Source organism: Marmota monax, unplaced genomic scaffold (assembly GCF_021218885.2).
Source record: "Marmota monax isolate L192 unplaced genomic scaffold, Marmota_monax_Labrador192_F-V1.1 WCK01_AAM20220418_F8-fsc00249, whole genome shotgun sequence".
NCBI classification, from domain to species: domain Eukaryota; kingdom Metazoa; phylum Chordata; class Mammalia; order Rodentia; family Sciuridae; genus Marmota; species Marmota monax.
This window is the reverse complement of record NW_026694242.1, coordinates 631,425-649,939: the sequence shown is the minus strand read 5'-3', so window position 1 is coordinate 649,939 and position 18,515 is coordinate 631,425. Positions and strand designations below refer to the sequence as shown.

The 18,515-nt window shown below is 55.3% G+C and overlaps 2 protein-coding genes across 2 annotated transcripts; one reads left to right on the top strand and one right to left on the bottom strand.

Annotated features, from left to right (window-relative positions):
- Window positions 1–596: 596 nt before the first annotated feature.
- Window positions 597–2,168, bottom strand: LOC124108512 (basic proline-rich protein-like). The gene has a single exon (XM_046466978.1). The coding sequence runs from the start codon at window positions 2,166–2,168 to the stop codon at window positions 597–599; it is 1,572 nt and encodes a 523-aa protein (XP_046322934.1).
- A 106-nt stretch (window positions 2,169–2,274) lies between these two features.
- Window positions 2,275–18,362, top strand: Rab43 (RAB43, member RAS oncogene family). The gene is made up of 3 exons (XM_046466972.2): window positions 2,275–2,663; window positions 14,029–14,212; window positions 15,614–18,362. Exons 1-3 carry the CDS (start codon window positions 2,466–2,468, stop codon window positions 15,862–15,864), a joined length of 633 nt encoding a protein of 210 aa, XP_046322928.1. The 5' UTR covers window positions 2,275–2,465; the 3' UTR covers window positions 15,865–18,362.
- Window positions 18,363–18,515: the final 153 nt, after the last annotated feature.

Genomic DNA, 18,515 nt, shown 5'->3' with positions numbered 1-18,515 from the left:
TGCTTACTAGCTTTAAAAGTGTTCAATTTTTTCTTTTTTTAAAAAATTTTTGGTACCAGGGATTAAGTTAACCCCTGAGCCCCGTCCCCAGCCCTTTTTATATTTTATTTAGAGACAGGGTCTCATTGAGTGGTTTAGGGTCTCTCTAAATTGCTGAGGCTGGCCTCCAACTTTCGATCCTCCTGCCTCAGCCTCCCCAGCAGTAGGGATTACAGATGTGTGTCACCACACCCAGATCAGGGCGCTCCTTTCCCGTCCCCCAACAATTCTAGGTCAGGGCAAGGTAGGATCCAGCTAGCCACTGCCCACCCTCTGTCCCTCCTCTGCCACCCATGCCTCCCTCCTCCTGGCTCCTGATCTTCCACTCCACTTGGGGTGGGAGCTGTGCCCCACCTCCCAGGGCCACCCCAGCAGGTGCCAAAACCTTCCCTCCCATGCCCTCAGCCTCCTATTTGGAATGGAGGCCACTTCCTGAAGCTCTAGTTCCCCTCTCCCACCTGAGGTCCCCGAGTGAGGACCTCAGATGGCTTTCCAGTGACTCTGGGGTCTTCCATCTGGACCTATTGGCTGATTCTCAGGGAGGGGACTTCAACGTCTCAGAACAAACAACCCTCGGCCTCCTTCCTGGGCTTGGCCTTTGCCTGCTCTGCACCCCCCAGGAAGGCTGCGGGGGGCAGGGTGGCAGGGGTCCTGGGCTGGTGGCGGTGTCCTTGAACTGGGTCCCTGTCCCTTGCAGCTGGGAAGCCCTTGAGGGGTCTTCTTACAGATGCTTGGGTCACATTTCTCTGGGATCCCCGGTCCCCAGGCCAGCCCTGCCTTTCTGCGCTGTCACTAGGACAGCGGGTCTGGCTGTCCCCTTCCGCGGGGACCCACTGTGCAGAAGGCCCTTGGGATCCAGGACTGGGCAGACAGGCCCCCTCCTGCCCGGGGCTGGGAGGCCAGTGGGTAGGGGAGCCCGAGCAGGCTGGCGGAGGCCCGGGGGAGAGGGAGGCTGGGCGGAGGACCTGGGGTCGGGACTGGCGGACAGGGCGTGGCGGGTGCAGGGGATGGAGGGCCCCGGGCGGCCCTGGGCTCCCCCTGGGGCTGGGGGCGAAGCCGCGAGCAGGATGTGGGCGGGGCCTGCCTGGTGGGCGGGACTCATCGTGGCTACGGGGAGGAGCGGGCGGACTTCCGGGACGCCGTTCCAAGGGCGGGGTCGGGATGCTGTGGGCGGAGTCAGGAGGGTACCGAAGGCGGAGTCGGGATGCTGTGGGCGGAGTCATGCGGGTGCTGGGGGAGAAGCGCTGCTGAGGGAAAGAGCGGCGCTGGGGGCGGAGTCGGAGTGCTGGGGGCGGAGCGCTGCTGAGGGAAAGAGAGGCGCTGGGGGGCGGAGTCGGAAGGGGGCGGAGTCGGGGTGCTGAGCGCTGCCGGAGGGAAAGAGCGGGCGCTGGGGGTGGAGTCTGAAGGGGGCGGAGTCGGGGGCTGGGGGCGGAGCGCTGCTGAGGGAAACTCGGGCGCTGGGGACGAAGTCGGAAGGGGGCGGAGTCGTGGTGCTGGGGGATGGAGCGCTGCTGAGGGAAAGAGCGGCGCTGGGGGCGGAGTCGGAGTGTTGGGGGCGGAGTTCTGCTGAGGGAAAGAGCAGCGCTGGGAGCGGAGTCGGAAGGGGGCGGAGTCGGGTGCTGGGGGGGTGGAGCGCTGCTGAGCGAAAGAGCGGCGCTGGGGATAGAGTCGGAAGGGGGCGGAGTCGGGGAGCTGGGTGTGGAGCGCTTCTGAGGGAAAGAGCGGCGCTGGGGGCGGAGTCGGAGTGTTGGGGGCGGAGCGCTTCTGAGGGAAAGAGCGGCTCTGGGAGCGGAGTCGGAGTGTTGGGGGCGGAGTCGGGGTGCTGGGAGTGGAGCGCTGCTGAGGGAAAGAGCGGCGCTGGGGGCGGAGTCGGGAGGGGGCGGAGTCGTGGTGTTGGGGTGGGAGCGCTGCTGAGGGAAAGATCGGCGCTGGGGGCGGAGTCGGAGTGTTGGGGGCGGAGTCGGGGTGCTGGGGGATGGAGCGCTGCTGAGGGAAAGAGCGCCGCTGGGGGCGGAGTCGGAAGGGGGCGGAGTCGGGGAGCTAGGAGTGGAGCGCGGCTGAGGGGAAAGAGCGGCGCTGGGGGCGGAGTCTTGGCGGGGCGGGGCCATGGGAAGGTGGGGCGAAGCCATTGGGCCGAGGCGCGCCCGGAGGCGTGGCCGGGGCGGTCCTGAGGGGCGGGCTCGCCGAGCGCCGAGCGGAGGGCGGCCGCGAGCCCAGCTGAGGGCCGGGCGAGGCGAGTCCTCCGGGGCGGCACCGAAGCCGCGGGTCTTCGGGGCGGGGCCGAGGCCGCCGGTTCAGGTGTCGCGGCGGCTCCACGTCGCCCTAGCGGCCCGCGGGGCTGGAGCGCGCGGAGCCCGGGGCGCGCCCGGCGTGAGAGCCCGGACGGGCCGCAGCGTCCGAGCGCCGGCCCTTGGGGCTGGGCGGCCATGGCGGGCCCGGGCCCCGGGGACCCCGACGAGCAGTACGACTTTCTGTTCAAGCTGGTCCTGGTGGGCGACGCGAGCGTGGGCAAGACGTGCGTGGTGCAGCGCTTCAAGACGGGCGCCTTCGCCGAGCGCCAGGGCAGCACCATCGGCGTGGACTTCACCATGAAGACGCTGGAGATCCAGGGCAAGAGGGTCAAGGTGGGCGCCCCCGGGGGTCCCAGAGCCGCCCCGGGGAGGGCTCGGGTGGGCGCCGCCGCCTGGGGTGCGGTGGGGGGGAGGAACCCGGCGCCCGAGCGACTTTGGCGGGTGGCAGGCGACAGCCGGGCGACACCCCGCTCTGCAGCTGGCACCGATCGGGCACCCCACGGGGGCGTGGGGACAGACCCCCTCTCCACCGCCCGAGGAGCTCCCCCTCCCCCCCATCTGCTGGGCGGCCCGGCCCGATCTGCGACACCCCGCGGGTCCCCCTCTGCACGGGGGGCGACCAGGAAGTCGTGGCTCCGGGGACCCGGAGGCCAAAAGTTGTCTTTGTTATTGTTTTTGGTTTTTTGGGTCCTGGCCACGCCCCCTCCGCAGCCTCTTTGTGGACCCGGAGGTGGCGGTGGAACTTTCCTGGGTCGGGCGGGGCCAGCGCCGGGTCCCCTCCCCCCCACCCCCACCCCCATCCCCATCCCCCGCGGGAAGGCGACAGAAACCGAGAAGTGCACACAGATACCGGAAGGTGGGGGAGAGGACCCGGGCTCTGGCAGTGGCCCCAAGACCAACCGGCAGGATGTGGCTGCCCCAATGTCCTGGCCAGGGGGGGGGGGACTGATAAAGGATAGGGAGGAGGGAGATCCCAGTGTCCTCGCCTCAGTGTCCGCGTCCCCAATGGAGCCGAGATCAGGACGGTATCCTGCTCAGAAAGGGCGCTCCAACTGCCCCGAGCTATCGGTGCCCCGAGCGATGTCCCCTGCCTTGTCTGAAAATCTCAAGTTCATGGGACAACTCCCAACCCCAGGGCAGGGGCTGTGTCCCCTCCTCCCTTTCTTTTCTAGATCCCTGGGATGGAACCCAGGGGGTCCTCAAGACTTAGCCCCCGTCCCCAGCCCTGTTTCTATTCTATTTAGAGACAGGGTCTCCCTGAGTGGCTCAGGGCCTCCCTAAGTGGCTGAGGCTGGCCTCCACCTTGCGATCCTCCTGCCTCAGCCTCCCGAGTCTCAAGGATGACCGGCGTGTGTGCCACCACGCCCAGCTGTGTTTTCAAGAAGTGGATGAGAGTCCCCAGAGCCCTGTTTCTCGGCGACTCTGCCCCCCTGGGTGCTCTAGGCCTGCTCCGTGTTGTCCTTGGCCAGGATACTAAAGCACTACGTCTTTGTTTCTGTTAAAATTGGGATAATTTCTGGGTGTTGCCTTGGAGAAAAAGTTAAGCCAACCGGGTCTGTGTGACCTCAGCTCCTCTGGAGTCTGGAGAGGGCAAGGTGCGAAGGGCTGCCTGGGGGTGGAGTGTGCCCCTGGGGCTGAGTCTGCACCGGGTGATGATGGCAGCAGCCAGACTGAGTCACCAGGAACATCCAATCAACAAAGAGCAGCTAGTGCTTGTGGTCGACTTGTGTGTTTCGTTTTATGTGGTCACAGAGATTGAACCTAGGGGTGCTTAACCCCTGAGCCCCATCCCCAGCCCTTTTTCTATTTTATTTAGTGACAGGGTCTCTCTGAGTTGCTTTACAGCCTTGCTAAATTGCTGAGGCTGGCCTCCAACTTGCGATCCTCCTGCCTCAGCCTCCCAAGCAGTTAGAGGTATATTCAGCTCCTGGAGAGCAGTATTATTATTATTATTTTGCATTTCCATTGTTGTTATTGTTGCTTTTTTTCCCCTTGGAACCCTTCTGCATGCTAAGCACTCTCTGCCACTCAGCTAAGTCCCCAACCATCTCCCAAAGGACAAAGTTGCCTTTGGGCACTGAGCTAGGAACTGATTGTGGGACTTCAAAACAGTTTGATCTTCCCCCCAGGGCAGGGCTGCTTCTCAGAGTCTGGTTGTTTGGACTGGGAAAGCCTTTGGCAATGACTTACCTTTTTTTTTTTTTTTTGTGGTCAGAGAAATCTGAAGCCCAGCCCAGCCCCCTGTGGAGTGTGCAGATTAAAACTGAGCCATTGAATTTAAGGGAACCCTGTCCTTGAGGTCCAGGAGACCTGGGGTCTGCTGACTCAACAGGAGGAAGTCATTTTTCTTCTCCCCAGTGTGTTTCCTAATCCAGAAAGGACTTCTGAGGTGTCCTGTAGCAATGAGATTTTATTTTTTTTAATTTTTTTAATTTTTGGTCCTGGGGATTGAATCCAGGGGTGTATAATCACTGAGCCACATCCCCAGCTCCCCTCTTTTTTTTTTTTTTTTTTTGTATTTTATTTAGAGTCAGAGTCTCACTGAGTTGCTAAGGTCCTCACAAAGTTGCTGAGGCTGGCCTCCAACTTGCCATCCTCCTGCCTCAGCCTCCTGAGTCACTGGGATTACAGTGCCCACTGCGCATGGCTGTGATTTTTTTTTTTGAACTCCATTTATTAATATTTAAGGGCTGGGGATGTAGGTCAGTTGGAAGAGTGCTTGCCTGGCATGCACAAGGCCCTGAGTTCAATCCCCAGAACCACAAAAAATAAAAATAAAAGAAAAACATGTAATATACAGGGGCTGGGGGTGTGGCTCAGTGGCAGAGTGCTTGCCTAGCACATGTGAGACCCTGGGTTTGATCCTCAGCACCACATAACAATGAAATAAATAAAATAAAGGTATTGTGTCCATCTACAACTAAAAAAAAATTTTTAAAGGCTATTTGGGTTTAAAAAAAAAACATTTAATTTACACACAGTAGACCAGGGATTGAACCCAGGGGCACTTACTGACTGAGCCCCATCCCCAGCCCTTTTTTATATTTTATTTAGAGACAGGGTCTCGCTGAGTTGCTTAGGGCCTCTCGAGTTTCTGAGGCTGGCCTCCAACTTGTGATCCTCCTGCCTCAGCCTCCCAAACTGCTGGGATGACAGCTGTGGGCCACCGCATTCTGCTGATGCTGGGTTTTGTTCGAGTTTGAGGACTCTTACGTCAGCTGCTGGTGTTCCAGCTCTTTGAGGCTTGAAAGTCAGAGGTAAAGGCCAACAGGGCCAAGGTTCAAAGGGCTTATTTTTGCAGTCCTGGGGATTGGACACAGAGGTGATCTACTACCTAGCTACATCTCTAGCTGCCCCCATTTTTTTTTTTCTGATTTTTTTTAGCGGGGGGAAGATGCTGAGAATTTATTTAACCCTGTACCCAACACTTTTTTTTTTTTTTTTAAATACCAGGAATTGAACCCAGGGGTGCTCAACCCCTGAGCCACATCCCCAGCCCTTTTTAGATTTTACTTTGAGACAGGGTTGCTTAGGCTCTGCTAAGTTGCTGAGGCTGGCCTCCAACTTAGGATCCTCCTGCCTCAGCCTCCCAAGCAGTTAGAGGTATATTCTGCTCCTGGAGGGCATTATTATTATTATTATTCCTTCAAGTCACAGGGCTGCAGGTGGTCAGAGACAGACATTCCGTCCTTGACTGTTTATCTGTTCATATTTATTAGAGAGCCACTGAGATAAGGAGTGACTGGCTAACCCGTGGTCTCCTGCATGTCAAAAAAGCCAAACCAGGATTTGAACTCAGGGTGGGCCTGGTTCCTAAGCCCCGGGCTCATTTTTTGTGCTTGATTACTCTTCTGATTCCGCAGAGGGTTTTTTTGTTTGTTGTGTGCTTGGGTACTGGAGGTTGGACCTGTGGGTGCTTTACTACCAAGCTACGTGCCCAGCGCCCCCACTTTTTTTTTTGTGGTGCTGGACATTGAACCCAAGGCCTTGTGCATGCCAGCCAACTGAGCTCTACCAACTGAGCTACATCCCTGTCCACATGCCCAGCCCTTTAAAAAAATGTTCTTTTTGATTTTGAAACAGGCTCTCACTAAGCTGCTGAGGCTGGCCTCCAACTTGCGATCCTCCTGCCTCAGCCTCCCAGATCGGCTGGGATTACAAGTGTGCCACCCCCACCCATCTTAAGATTCCTGAAAGTTCAATGAATCCAGTAAAAATGCAGTTGTGGCCATTGCATTTACTGAGAGAAGTAAACTTGGGGCTTTTTTTTTTTTCTTTTCTGAAATCAAGTTTTTCATAGTAAGGATTGACTCAAAGAATCAGGATTTTGATCAATTAACTAGAACATTTAGATTGCCACAGGCAGCTCACATGGGCTGCCCGCTAGATTCTGTGTCATTTCTTGTACCCTCATGGATGCCTTTGGCTCTTGCTCCCAGGACTTAAAAAGTGAGTCAGAGAACTGGGCGCCTGCCTGAAATTACAGTAGTTCTGGAGGCTGAGGCAGGAGGATAGCAAGTTGGAGGCCAGCCTCAGCAACTTAGGGAGACCCTAAACAATTTGGTGAGACCCTGTCTCTAAATAAAATACAGAATAGGGCTGGGGATGGGGCTTATAGATCAAGTGCCCCCCCTGGGTTCAATACCCAGTACCCCCCCAAAAAAGAAAGCACATTGGTCTCAGCCCAGGTCACTTGGTTGTGAGGCCCTGGGTTAAAGAGTTTCTCCTTGATTTGTTTTTGAAGATAAAATCCACTTGCATGTTTCAAAATCCAAAATTTCCAAGACTTAAAAGGTATACAGAAAAGCTAGGTGTGGGGCTGAGTGTCTGGTATCCCAGTCACCTGGGAGGCTGAGGCCGGAGGATCGCGAGGTTGAGGCCAGCCTCAGCAATTTCGTGAGAACCTGTCTCAAAATAAATAAAAAGGGGCTGGGGATGTGTCTCTATGGTTCAAATAAAATGATAAACAGGAAAGATGTCCCTTTTACCTTTGTCTTCTAAACAGTGTCCTCTAAAAAGAAGAATTTCTAGTGTATTCCAAAAATGCTATTGTAAATAAAACCCCAAAATGCATCATGCACACTAATATCCTCTTGCTATTGTTACCGTGTCCTCCCTGGTGACACAGAGGACAGGTCTGGGTTTGCCCTTCCCTTCCCACCTGCACCCCCCCCCCCCCCCCAGGAAATCTCAGCTGGTTCTAAATCCTTACAAGGTCTTGGTGGCTCTTGAGTCCCTGTTATCTGGGGCGACACAAAGGCCTGTTATGTAAACTGGGTTTTGCAGATCACTAGACTGGGCCTCCCGAGCAGAGCTGAGGCTGGCCTTGTTCAAGTGTCTCCCCTTGATTCAATTCTCACTGGGGACAGGCCACATCTCTTCTCCCACCCAGGTAGAGTGTGTGCCCTTGGGCCTGGGCCTTGGATTTCAGGACCTTTGGTTTACAGTCTCAAGTGGCCCTCGTCCCCACCTGTCATTTTGAATTTTCTGGCTTTCAGAAGAAAGGGCAGTTAGCTGGGTGTGGGGCATGTGGGGGCGCACATGCCTGTCATCCCAAATCTCAGCTCTGGAGGCTGAGGCAGGAGGATCGCAAGGTGGAGGCCAGCCTCGACCACTTAAGTGAGGCCCTGAGCCACTCAGCGAGACCCTGTCTCTAAATAAAATAGAAAAAGGGCTGGGGACGGGGCTCAGGGCTTGAGGACCCCCTGGGTTCAATCCCTGGGACCAAAAAAAAATTAATTAATATTAATTTTAAGAAAATTTTATTGCTATGATCCACAGACCATAAATCGCTCCACCCAGTGTACAATTCCGTGATTTGTCCTTGTTTGTTACTATGGTCACAGAATTGTCCAAACGTCACCACAGCCCATTTTAGGGTATTTCCATCATCCCAAAAGAACTGGACTGTCACTCCCAGATGCCACTCCTCCGGCCCCCTGGCAACCAACTGATCTATTTTCTGTCGCTATAGATTGGCTCGCTCTGGACTTCCCAACAGGGTGGGGACTCCGTGGCTTTTCTTGGAGCATAATTTTTTCAGGGTCCAAGTTAATTTTTGTGTTCTTATTTCTCTTCCCCCCACTTTGCCCTGCCCCCAGTGATTAGCACTTATCTGGATCATTATATATATATGTGTGTGTGTGTGTATATTTTATTTTTTAAATTTTTATTTTATTTATATTTTTTTGGTCCCAGGGATTGAACCCAGGGGTGCTTAACCACTGAGCCCCGTCCCCAGCCCTTTTTATATTTTATTTAGAGACAGGGTCTCCCTGAGTTGCTCAGGGCCTTGCTAAGTGGCTGAGGCTGGCCTCCACCTTGCGATCCTCCTGCCTCAGCCTCCCAAGTCGCTGGGATGACAGGTGTACAGCACCGCGCTCAGTTTCATTTCTTTTTATTTTCAAAGATTCCTCTTTGCTTTTTGGAATTTGTTTCTTGGAGTAAAAAGATCCATAGCCTTGGGGTCAGGGAGACCCTAGATTCCATCCCAGTGAGGTGGGGGGTAAGGAAGGTCCTTGAAGTGATCTTTTTTTCCTCTCCAGAGCCTCAAGCAAGTTGAAATGGAATTAAAAGGGAAGAGAACTCAGGAACCAGGGGTGCTGCCCTGGAATCCCAGTGGCTGGGGAGGCTGAGGCAGGAGGATGGCAATTTGGAGGCCAGCCTCAGCAACTCAGCAAGATCCTGTCTCTAAATAAAATATGACAAGGGCTGGGGAGGTGGCTCAGGGGTTAAGCAGCCCTGGATTCAATCCCCAGCACCAAAAAAAAAGGTAAATCCGAGGCAGACCCTGTTCTTCGGGGCTCACCTCTGGATGGGGAGACAGATGTGTAAACAGGCGCCGATCATGTGATACTGTTAGTGCCGTTGCCGTGGTGACTGGTATTTCCAAGCCAAGCATCAGACCACGTGCCTGACAAGTTCACTTAGGTTTATTGTGGTGACGGCAGGACCGAGTGTTGACAATGTGGCCTGTCCCTGCAAAGCCAGGCCCTGGGTTGCCAGGATTGTAGTGGAGATGTGCTACAGGACCCTAGGGGACCCGGCAGTCAGCACTGCCCAGAGCTACAGGAATGTGTGGGCTTGGTGAGGCCCTGAGGGTGGGTGAGTTGCTGTGCAGAGGAGGCCAGGGCTTTGGGGGGGGGAGGAACCTGTAGTCACTGCAGCTCAGGAGGCTGAGGCAGGAGGATCACAAGGTGGAGGCCAGCCTCAGCCACTTAGCGAGGCCCTGAGCAACTCAGCGAGACCCCGTCTCTAAATAAAATGCAAAATAGGGTTGGGATAGGGCTCAGTGGTTAGCTCCCCTGGGTTCAATCCCCAGGACCAAGAAAAAAAAAAACTGGGAGGAGCTTGCCACCTCCTATTGTTCACTTGGTACCCTCCTGCCCCAGTGGACAGGAACTGGGCTGAGTTTCCTTGGAGGGCTCCTGATCCCCAAGTGTTTCCCCCTGGTGTCCAGAGACCTGTCCGTGTGGTGTTCGGTTGGCAGCAGGAAGAAGCCCTGGTGGAAGCTCTTTGGTAGGTGGCCAGTGTTATCTTCCTGGGAATGAAGACGAGAGTGCTGGAAGCCGGCAGCCTTTGTGAGCAACTGAGGCAGGATCTGTGGGCCACGTACTGAGGTCCTTTGTCACATCATGACTGGCCGCACTGAGGCCCCCTGTGCCTGGCCGCCTCTTACTACTGTGTCTGCCTGCCTGGCTGCCCATGTGCTGGTGTCATCAGCAAGTCCCTAGAGACCTGGTGTCTTATCATTGTTTTGTCCCTTAGTCTGTGGCTGGTGCTGACCTGCGCCTCAGCTCTGGAGAACAGACGCGCAGCTGCCCAGAGGAGGGGCCCAGCACCCACCCCCGGGTTGTTCTCTCCACATCCCAAGACGCCATGAAAAATAGCTCAGGAACTTGAATTTGGGTCATTGTGACCGTTTCAGTGTTTGTCCTGAGAACTCACTTGTCCAAGGTCCCTTTTTTGATTTAAAGACGCAGAGAACTTTCCACTCCCTGCCTCAGAGCTCAGGAGAGAGACTTCAGATAAATTCCTCTCTGTTTCCTTCTGGAGGGACAGAGGGGGGCTCTGGGCTTTTTGGGGGGGTCCTGGGTATTGAACTTGGGGCCCTGAGCCCCGTCCCCAGCCCTTTTTATATTTTATTTAGAGGCAGGGTCTCCCTGAGTTGCTCAGGGCCTCGCTAAGTGGCTGAGGCTGGCCTCCACCTTGCGATCCTCCTGCCTCGGCCTCCCCAGTGGCTGGGATGACAGGTGTGCCCGCCTCAGCATCTCAGCCAGACTCTGTCTCAACATAAAAAAATCGAAAGGGCTGGGGACGGGGCTCAGTGGTAAAGCACCCCTGGGTTCCATCCCTGGGACCATTAAAAAAAAATTGGCTTCTTATCACCTTCCCTGACCATCCAGGGCCAAGTACGGTGGCCTTTACCTTCTTCTGAGTGTCTGTTATCACCTTCCAGAAGTTTCCATTTGCATTCTTGCCCTTGCTAAAATGGGTGCTGTTTACACCTCATTCCCCTGCCTCAGTGCTTCTTCACTGCTGAGCCTCCTCCCCAGCCCTTTTTAATCTTTGAGACATTGCAGAGGCTGGCCTCAACCTTGCGATCCTCCTGCCTCAGCCTCCCGAGTTGCAGGGATTCCAGGTGTGTGCGCCACCGGGCCCGGGCACCTCAAATCGATTTATTTTTACATTATACATTAAAAACACTGGCCTCAAAATTACAGTGGCTCCATAAAGATTGTAGAATGGATGCATTTATCAGGCCCCTTTTGTATGCGAGCTCCAGCCATTTGATTGTGTTAGCTGTGACCCTAATGGTCCCTTTATTGACAGATGAAAAACTGAATTAGGTTGTGGCCCAGACACACAAAGCTTGTGACAGAATGGGGTCACGATCTCGGGCCTGTCGGGGTCCAGAGCAGCCACTGCCCATTTTGCTCTCATTTGCAGGGGGTGGTGAGGGTGAGAACCCCAGGTCCTGGATTCTCCAAATATCTCCTCTGTCCCTGCCCATGTCACAGCCACAGGGTGACCTAGATTCCCTGGTCTGTAGTTATTTGTTTGTTTATTTGTTTTGCATTTTTATTTTACCTTACTTTTAGTTTTCTTTTTAAATTAACTTGTATTTTTAAAACTGTGCTTGTTGATTTTCTGTTCATGTTTATATATTGTGTAATGATGAGATCCAGGTCATGGGCATAGGGACCACGTCACACATGTGTCATTTCTTTGTGTTGGAAACAATCCAAAGTCCTCTCTGGGAGTTGCTTTGAAATATTCAATTGAAGCCAGGGGCAGTGGCCCACAGCCTGTAATCTTAGCAGCTTGGGAGGCTGAGGCAGGAGGATCGCAAGGTGGAGGCCAGCCTCAGCCACCTAGCCAGGCCTCCAGCAACTCAGCGAGACCCTGTCTCTAAATAAAAAATAAAAAGGGCTGGGGACCGGGCTCAGGGGTTAAGTGTCTCTGCGTTCAATTCTGGATACCAAAAAATAAAAAGAGAGGAACCTCCCCAGTAGCTCAGAATATATAGGCCAAAGTCCTTCCTTGAGGGTCTCCAAGATCCATTTTTCTGCGTATTTCTGTGTCACTCTGTTGCTGTCCTTCTCTTTACTCTGATCCAAACAATTCTTTTTGCTTTCTTTGAATGTACCAGTCACGGTCTCTGCCCCAGGGGACACATTAGCCCATTTTCCGTTGCTATAACGAAGTGCCCGAGGCCAGATACCTTATAGAGCAAAAAGGTTCATGTGCCTCATGGTCTTCAGTATTGCGAAGCGTGACAGCAGCATCTGCTCAGCTTGACACCCCCTTGGCCACCTCATGTCATGCCAGATGGCATCACGGGAAGGTGGGGTGGGGGGAAGGCTTTTGAAGGGGAGAGATCACACAATGAGACAGGAGGCCCGAGCTGAGAAGTGTCCGGCTTCCTCTGACAATAGGAGTTACCTGGGTTCCCATCTAGGGGACACCCCTGTCACTCCCCTCCAAGGGCTCCATCACCTCGACCCCACCCCAGTAAGGACCAGATGCACCTCGTGAACCCTCCACATGCTCCAAATGACCGCAGGGCCTTGGGACTGCCTCCTTTCCAGAATGTTCTCTGGGCTCCCTCTCTGTCCAGTGGGTATGTCAGGGGGGCCATCCTGAGGTTCACTCCTCCCAGAATGCACAGCTCCTGTCTCTCCCAGAATGCACAGCTCCTGTCTCTGTCTCTGCTTGGTTTTTCTTATCACTCTCCAGTGGACTTGTATTATTATTATTGTTGTTGTTATTATTATTATTTCAGCACCAAGGATTGAACCCAGGGCTTCCAGACCATAAGGCACGTCCCCAGCCCTTTGCCCTTTTTATTTTTTTATTTAGAGACAGGGTCTCACTGAGTTGCTTAGGGGCTCCCTAAGTTGTGGAGGCTGGCCTCCAACTTGCAATCCTCCTCCCTCAGCCTCCCAAGTCACTGGGCTTATGGGCGTGCACCACCGCACATGGCTGTTTTAATTGTTTTGCAGTCAGGATCATCTTCTGTTAAGAGTGGACATCTTACTGGATGACCCCATCGGGGAGCTGGTCTTGGTGAACATGTCACGTCTACTTGAAAAAAGATGTGCCCTTGTGCAGGGTTGGATGTTTTGTTCTAGAAATGTCAAGACTGAGTCAAGAGTGTTGCTTAGACACTTGTCATCCTGCTATCCCCCCCATTGTGAATGAGCACCATCATTCACAATCAGAGAGGACACTCAGCCTTTGGTTTTGGGGGACTGGCTTATTTCACTCAGCGTGATCATCTCTAGCTCCGTCCATGTACCATGTACCATCAAATGCCGTCATTTCATTCTTCTTGATGGCTGTGTAATATTCCACTGTGTATATGGACCCCAGTTTCTTTATCCATTCATCTGTTGAAGGGCACCTGTCAATTTTTCTGAAAGGGGTGTCAAAATCTTCAACTACATTTTTGGACTTATTTTTCCCTTTATTTGCATACTTTTTTTTTTCTTTAAGAAATTTAAAACTGTCATTAGACTGTATGAGATGCGCACAGCTTGGTACCATTGTGTCTCTGATAAAAGACCCTTTTGTCATTATCTTTAGTTTGGTTGTGAGATTCGGTCTTGCTGTGCTGCCCAAGCTGGTCTCTAGCTCCTGGGCTGAAGAGATCCTCCTGACTCAGCCTCCCCAATATTAAATGTCATTTATTTCTTGTAGCTCTTTATTTGGAATGGCTCCTTGGCCTGAAATTATAGTATATCATTTACATACTTTCTCATGGATATTTTATATTTATGTATAATTCATGTCCTTTCTTCCTATTTGTATCCTTACAGCATATCTTGGTGGATGGCATATATTTATTTGGGTCTTGTCTTTTTTAATCTGATATCTGGCTTTTAACTCAATCATTTAGTGAATTTATGTTTCCTTATTTGTTCATTTATTGATCCTGGGGATTGAACTCCTGAGCCCCGTCCCCAGCCCTTTTGATGTGCTATTTAGAGACAGGGTCTCACTAAGTTGCTGAGGCTGGCCTCCAACTTGCGGTCCTCCTGCCTCAGCCTCCCGATCCTTTGGGATGACAGCAAGCGCTGCTCTCTGGGTTTCAGGTGGCTTGTCCCTGTGGATCTGCGGGGGGCTGGTTCTGTGGGTCCCCCTCCCTGTCCCTGTGCTCAGCAACCCCCCCATTCAGGCACCCTTCTCCCCACAGCTGCAGATCTGGGACACGGCCGGCCAGGAGCGCTTCCGCACCATCACCCAGAGCTACTACCGCAGCGCCAATGGCGCCATCCTGGCCTACGACATCACCAAGCGGAGCTCTTTCCTGTCTGTCCCTCACTGGATCGAGGACGTGCGGAAGTACGCAGGCGCCAACATCGTGCAGCTGCTGATCGGTGAGCGCGGGGCGGGGCGGGGCCTGGGGGCCACAGACCGTCTTTGCCCCGCCCCCTTTTCTAGTTCCCGGATTGAACCCAGGAGCCTTTACCGCCGAACCACCCCTCCTTCCTTCTGTTTTTAATTTTGAGACAGGGTCTTGCTCAGTGGCTTGGGGACTGACATCCCAGCAGCTCGGGAGGCTGAGGCAGGAGGATCACAAGGTGGAGGCCAGCCTCAGCAACTTAGGCCCTGAGCAACTCAGCGAGACCCTGTCTCTAAATAAAATATGAAAAGGGCTGGGGATGGGGCTCAGGGGTTAAGCACCCCTGGGACCAGAGAGAGAGAGAGAGAGAGGAGGTTTACCTTGGCTCCTAGTTCTAGAGGTCCAAGGCCAACGGGCTGTTTCTGCAGATGGCCTTGTTGCTGGCAGAGCCCCGTCACGGTCACGCGCAGCAGGCGACTTGCCTTATCTCTCTGGTTTTATGAATCAGGATTCCATCTCGGGGCTCCTCCCTGATGGCCATATCTACTCGCTGTGGCCACCCCTTGTGAACACTGCAATTGGATTGTTTCTACCCTGTGAGAACCTCACGGGTCATAAACCGCATCCTGAGTTGGTGTGAGGACAAACCATGTTCAAGTCATAGGACCCGTCAGGCCCAGTGTCCACGCCTGTAGTCCCAGTGACTCAGGAGGCTGAGGCGAGAGGATTGCAAGTTGGAGGCCAGCCTCTACATTTTACCAAGACCCTGTCTTAAAACGACTGAACAAGGGCCTGGGGTTAGCTCAGGTGCAGAATTTCCCTGAATTCCATCCCCTGCACCATCCATCACCCATCAATCAGCTTAAATCAGGTGGCCAGGTACAGTGGCCTCTGTTGCCTCAGGAGGCCAAGGCAGGAGGATCACTTGAGGCTACATGGTGAGGCCCTGTCTTTCAAATAAGGTGTTTTGGAATTATCTGGAAGGTTCCAGAATGATCTGGACGGTTCTGGAATGATCTAGCAGGTTCCAGAATGATCTAGAAGGTTCCAGAATGATGTGGAAGAACCTAGGGTGCCAGCCACCTCCCTGGAGGGCAGCCACCCTTTGAGGGTTAACGAGGCCCTAAGCGACTTAGCAAACCCCACCTCACAATAAAAATAAATATATGAATAGGTACGGAAAGGGCCATGTCCTAGCTTGGTGGCCCAGTGCCACCAAAAAAAGGTTAGAATTAAAAAGGCCGTTTTAAGAAAGATTGTTGACTGACTGACTCCACAGGACAGCTCAGGGGGAAGGGTTTACTGAGGCTCCTCGATTTAGAGGCCGTGTCTGTGGTCCCTGACCCCAAGGCTCTGGGCCTGGGTGAGGTGGGTGACAAGGACGGCCCTGCTCAGGTGGCCTTGGGCCCGCTCACTGCCCCACGTCTCCCCCCAGGGAACAAGGCGGACCTGGCTGAGCTCCGGGAGGTGCCGCTGGCCGAGGCCCAGAGCCTGGCCCGGCACTACGACATCCTGTGCGCCATCGAGACCTCGGCCAAGGACTCGCGCAACGTGGAGGAGGCCTTCCTCAGGGTGGCCACGGAGCTCATCATGCGGCACGGTGGCCCCTTGTTCAGCGAGAAGAGCAGCGACCACATCCAACTGGACAGCAAGGACGTGGCCGAGGGCTGGGGCTGTGGCTGCTGACCGGCCTCCGTCCCCCTCCGCCCCCCTGGCACCTTCCAGAGCTGGGGGAGCCGCGGGGGCCACCCTGTGACCCGCCACCCTGTGATCCGGCAGGAGCAGGAGCCCAGGGCAGGTGGGAGCCCGTCCTTCACATGCCAAGACTGGCCTGAGCCCCGCAGGGCCACCACAGTGGGAAAGGGGCCGAGGTCCAACCTGTGACCACCTTCTGCCCAGCAGATGGCTGCCCCCCTAGCTTCTTCTAGATCATCCCAGAACCTTCCAGATCATTCTGGAACCTTCCAGATCATTCCGGAAATTTCTAGATCATTCCGGAACCTTCCAAATCCCTCTGGAGCCTCTGTCTGGAGCCCAGAGAGCAAGATGACCTGGGCAGCCAACTGGACTCATCCCTCGGGCTGCCCTTCCTCCTGCACTGCCAGCCCCAGGCCCCACACCCCGGGCCTGGCTCCTGCCTTATCAGGACCTCGGGTTTTTCTGGTTTTCCATGGAGCTTGTCAGGTGGCCCAAGAGTGGGGTCGTGGCCCGTGGCCAGCTGGGCACTGTGCGTTGGCTTGGGGCCCAGGGACTGGCCACTCAGGTCACACCGTAGCTGATCCCTGAGTGCTGGCTCAGAAGTCTGGCCAGTAGGGGACGAGGCAGGGACAGGCCTCAGAGGCCAGGGAAGCTCAGGAGGCCCTGGGTCCCTCCTCAGTGCCAGGACAGACGGAGGACTCCTCAAGACGGTCGGGGGGACCTGGAGGCCCCAGCCTGTCATCCCAGCAGCTTGGGAGGCTGAGGCAGGAGGATCACAAGTTGGAGGCCAGCCTCAGCCACTCAGGAAGACCCTGACGCTAAATAAAATCTAAAAAGGGCTGGGGACGGGGCTCCGTGGTGAGGCACCCCTGGGTTCCATCCCTGGGACCAAAAAAAAAAAAAATTTACCCTCCACCTGTGCTGGGTGCTGGGGCCTCTTGGAAAATAGCATCAGGGACCCTGAGGGGTCTCAGTGACTGACTGAGGGGACCTGGGACCCAGTGTCAGCTCCTTGTGCACCGACACCCCTTCCCCCACCACATAAATCCGCTGCCTCTTCAGCTGAGGCCACTTCCCTGCGGTTCCTCCCAGGCTGGGCCGCCTCAGCCCCAACGTAGGGACAGCAGGAAGTGGGCGGAGCCAGAGGGGCCGGGAGCTGAAGAAGAGTCCTCAGGTCTGGGTGGACCACTGGTATTTTCTACTCCAAAGCAGGAGGTGGGGCCCCTGTCGCCCTGGCCTGTGGTCTGCATTGGCCCCATTCCCAGGTTAGGGGGCCAGGTGCAGGTGTCCTGGGGCCTCGTGGCCCGGTTTCCGGCTCCAGCGCAGGGGTGGCCTGTGGTTCTAGAAGGGGGGAGGGGCTGGGCCAGGGCCACATGGAGGGTGTCATGGCAGAGCTCAGGTACTACCTGAGGGCAGGTAGTGCCCATCCCTGAGGGTGTCTTTCTGCCTCAGAGGTCCCTAGATGCATCTGGGACCCGGTGTGCCAGGAATAGTATGTAGCCAAGATGTGGTGGCCCGCCTGTCACCCCAGCTGTTCAGGAGGCTGAGGCAGGAGGATGGCAAGGTGGAGGCCAGCCTCAGCCACTCAGGTCCTGAGCAGCTCAGCGAGGCCCTGTCTCTAAATGAAACACGAAACAGGGCTGGGGACGGGGGCTCCGTGGTCCAGGGCCCCTGGGTTCAGTCCCTGGTGCCAAAAAAAGAAAGAAAAAAATGCTACTAATGACCCAGCAGGACACATGTCACCAGGGCCCTGCCCCAGGACCCTCTGGCCAGAGCCATTTCCCACAGCGAAGGCCGCATGCTGCAGGCCCTTCTGGGTCCCACCAGGAGGGGCCTCGCTGTCCCTGGGGGTTGGGCCTCTGTCCAGTGGAGACCTGGGCTTGGGTACAGGAGGGTGGGGACTGTGTGACACAAAACCTGCCGTGTCCTTCCGGGCAGCCTGGTGGCCTCCCAGGGGCCCAGGGCCTGGGGGCACTTTAATCTCTTTGTTTATAAAGTGCCCAACCCCAGGAGCAGGTGGGGCCGGGACAGCAGGAAGGGGGCGGAGCCAGAGGGGCCCGGGCAGAAGAAGAGTCCGCGGGTCTGGGTGGACCCCTGGGATTTTCTACTCCAAAGCAGGAGTGGAGCTGGGGACCCTCCCAGAGATGCCAGAGAGGTTTTCTTTCTCCTTCCAGGAGGGGACCGGTCCCCAGGACCCGGCCCCTGGGTGGGGCAAGGAGAAAGCTCCCGATTCATATTGAATTCAGTTTCTCTCTCCAGCGGGACCCGCCCACCCTCAGGGCCGGGACAGGGCGGGTGGCAGGGGCCCAGCCAGACCCCGGGGGTGGGTGTCATTTGCATTTGGGGATTTTTTCACGTCACCTATTTATGAATATTAAAACGTCTTTATATCAGATCTATTTTTGAAAACTTGGAGAAGTGGCCTCTTTGGGACCCTCAGAGCCAGAGTGCGAATCCTGATCCATTAAACCGATTCTGAAACCCGCCATCTGTGTCTCTCCTCTGTGAGCCCCAGGCCTCTCCTGCACCCCCTTTGGTGACAGGGAGTCAGAGACTACAGGACAAAAGAGGCCTGGGGTTGGGTCCTGTCTCGGGGAATGCTGTGTGGCCTGGGGGAACTCACTGCCCCTCTCTGGGCT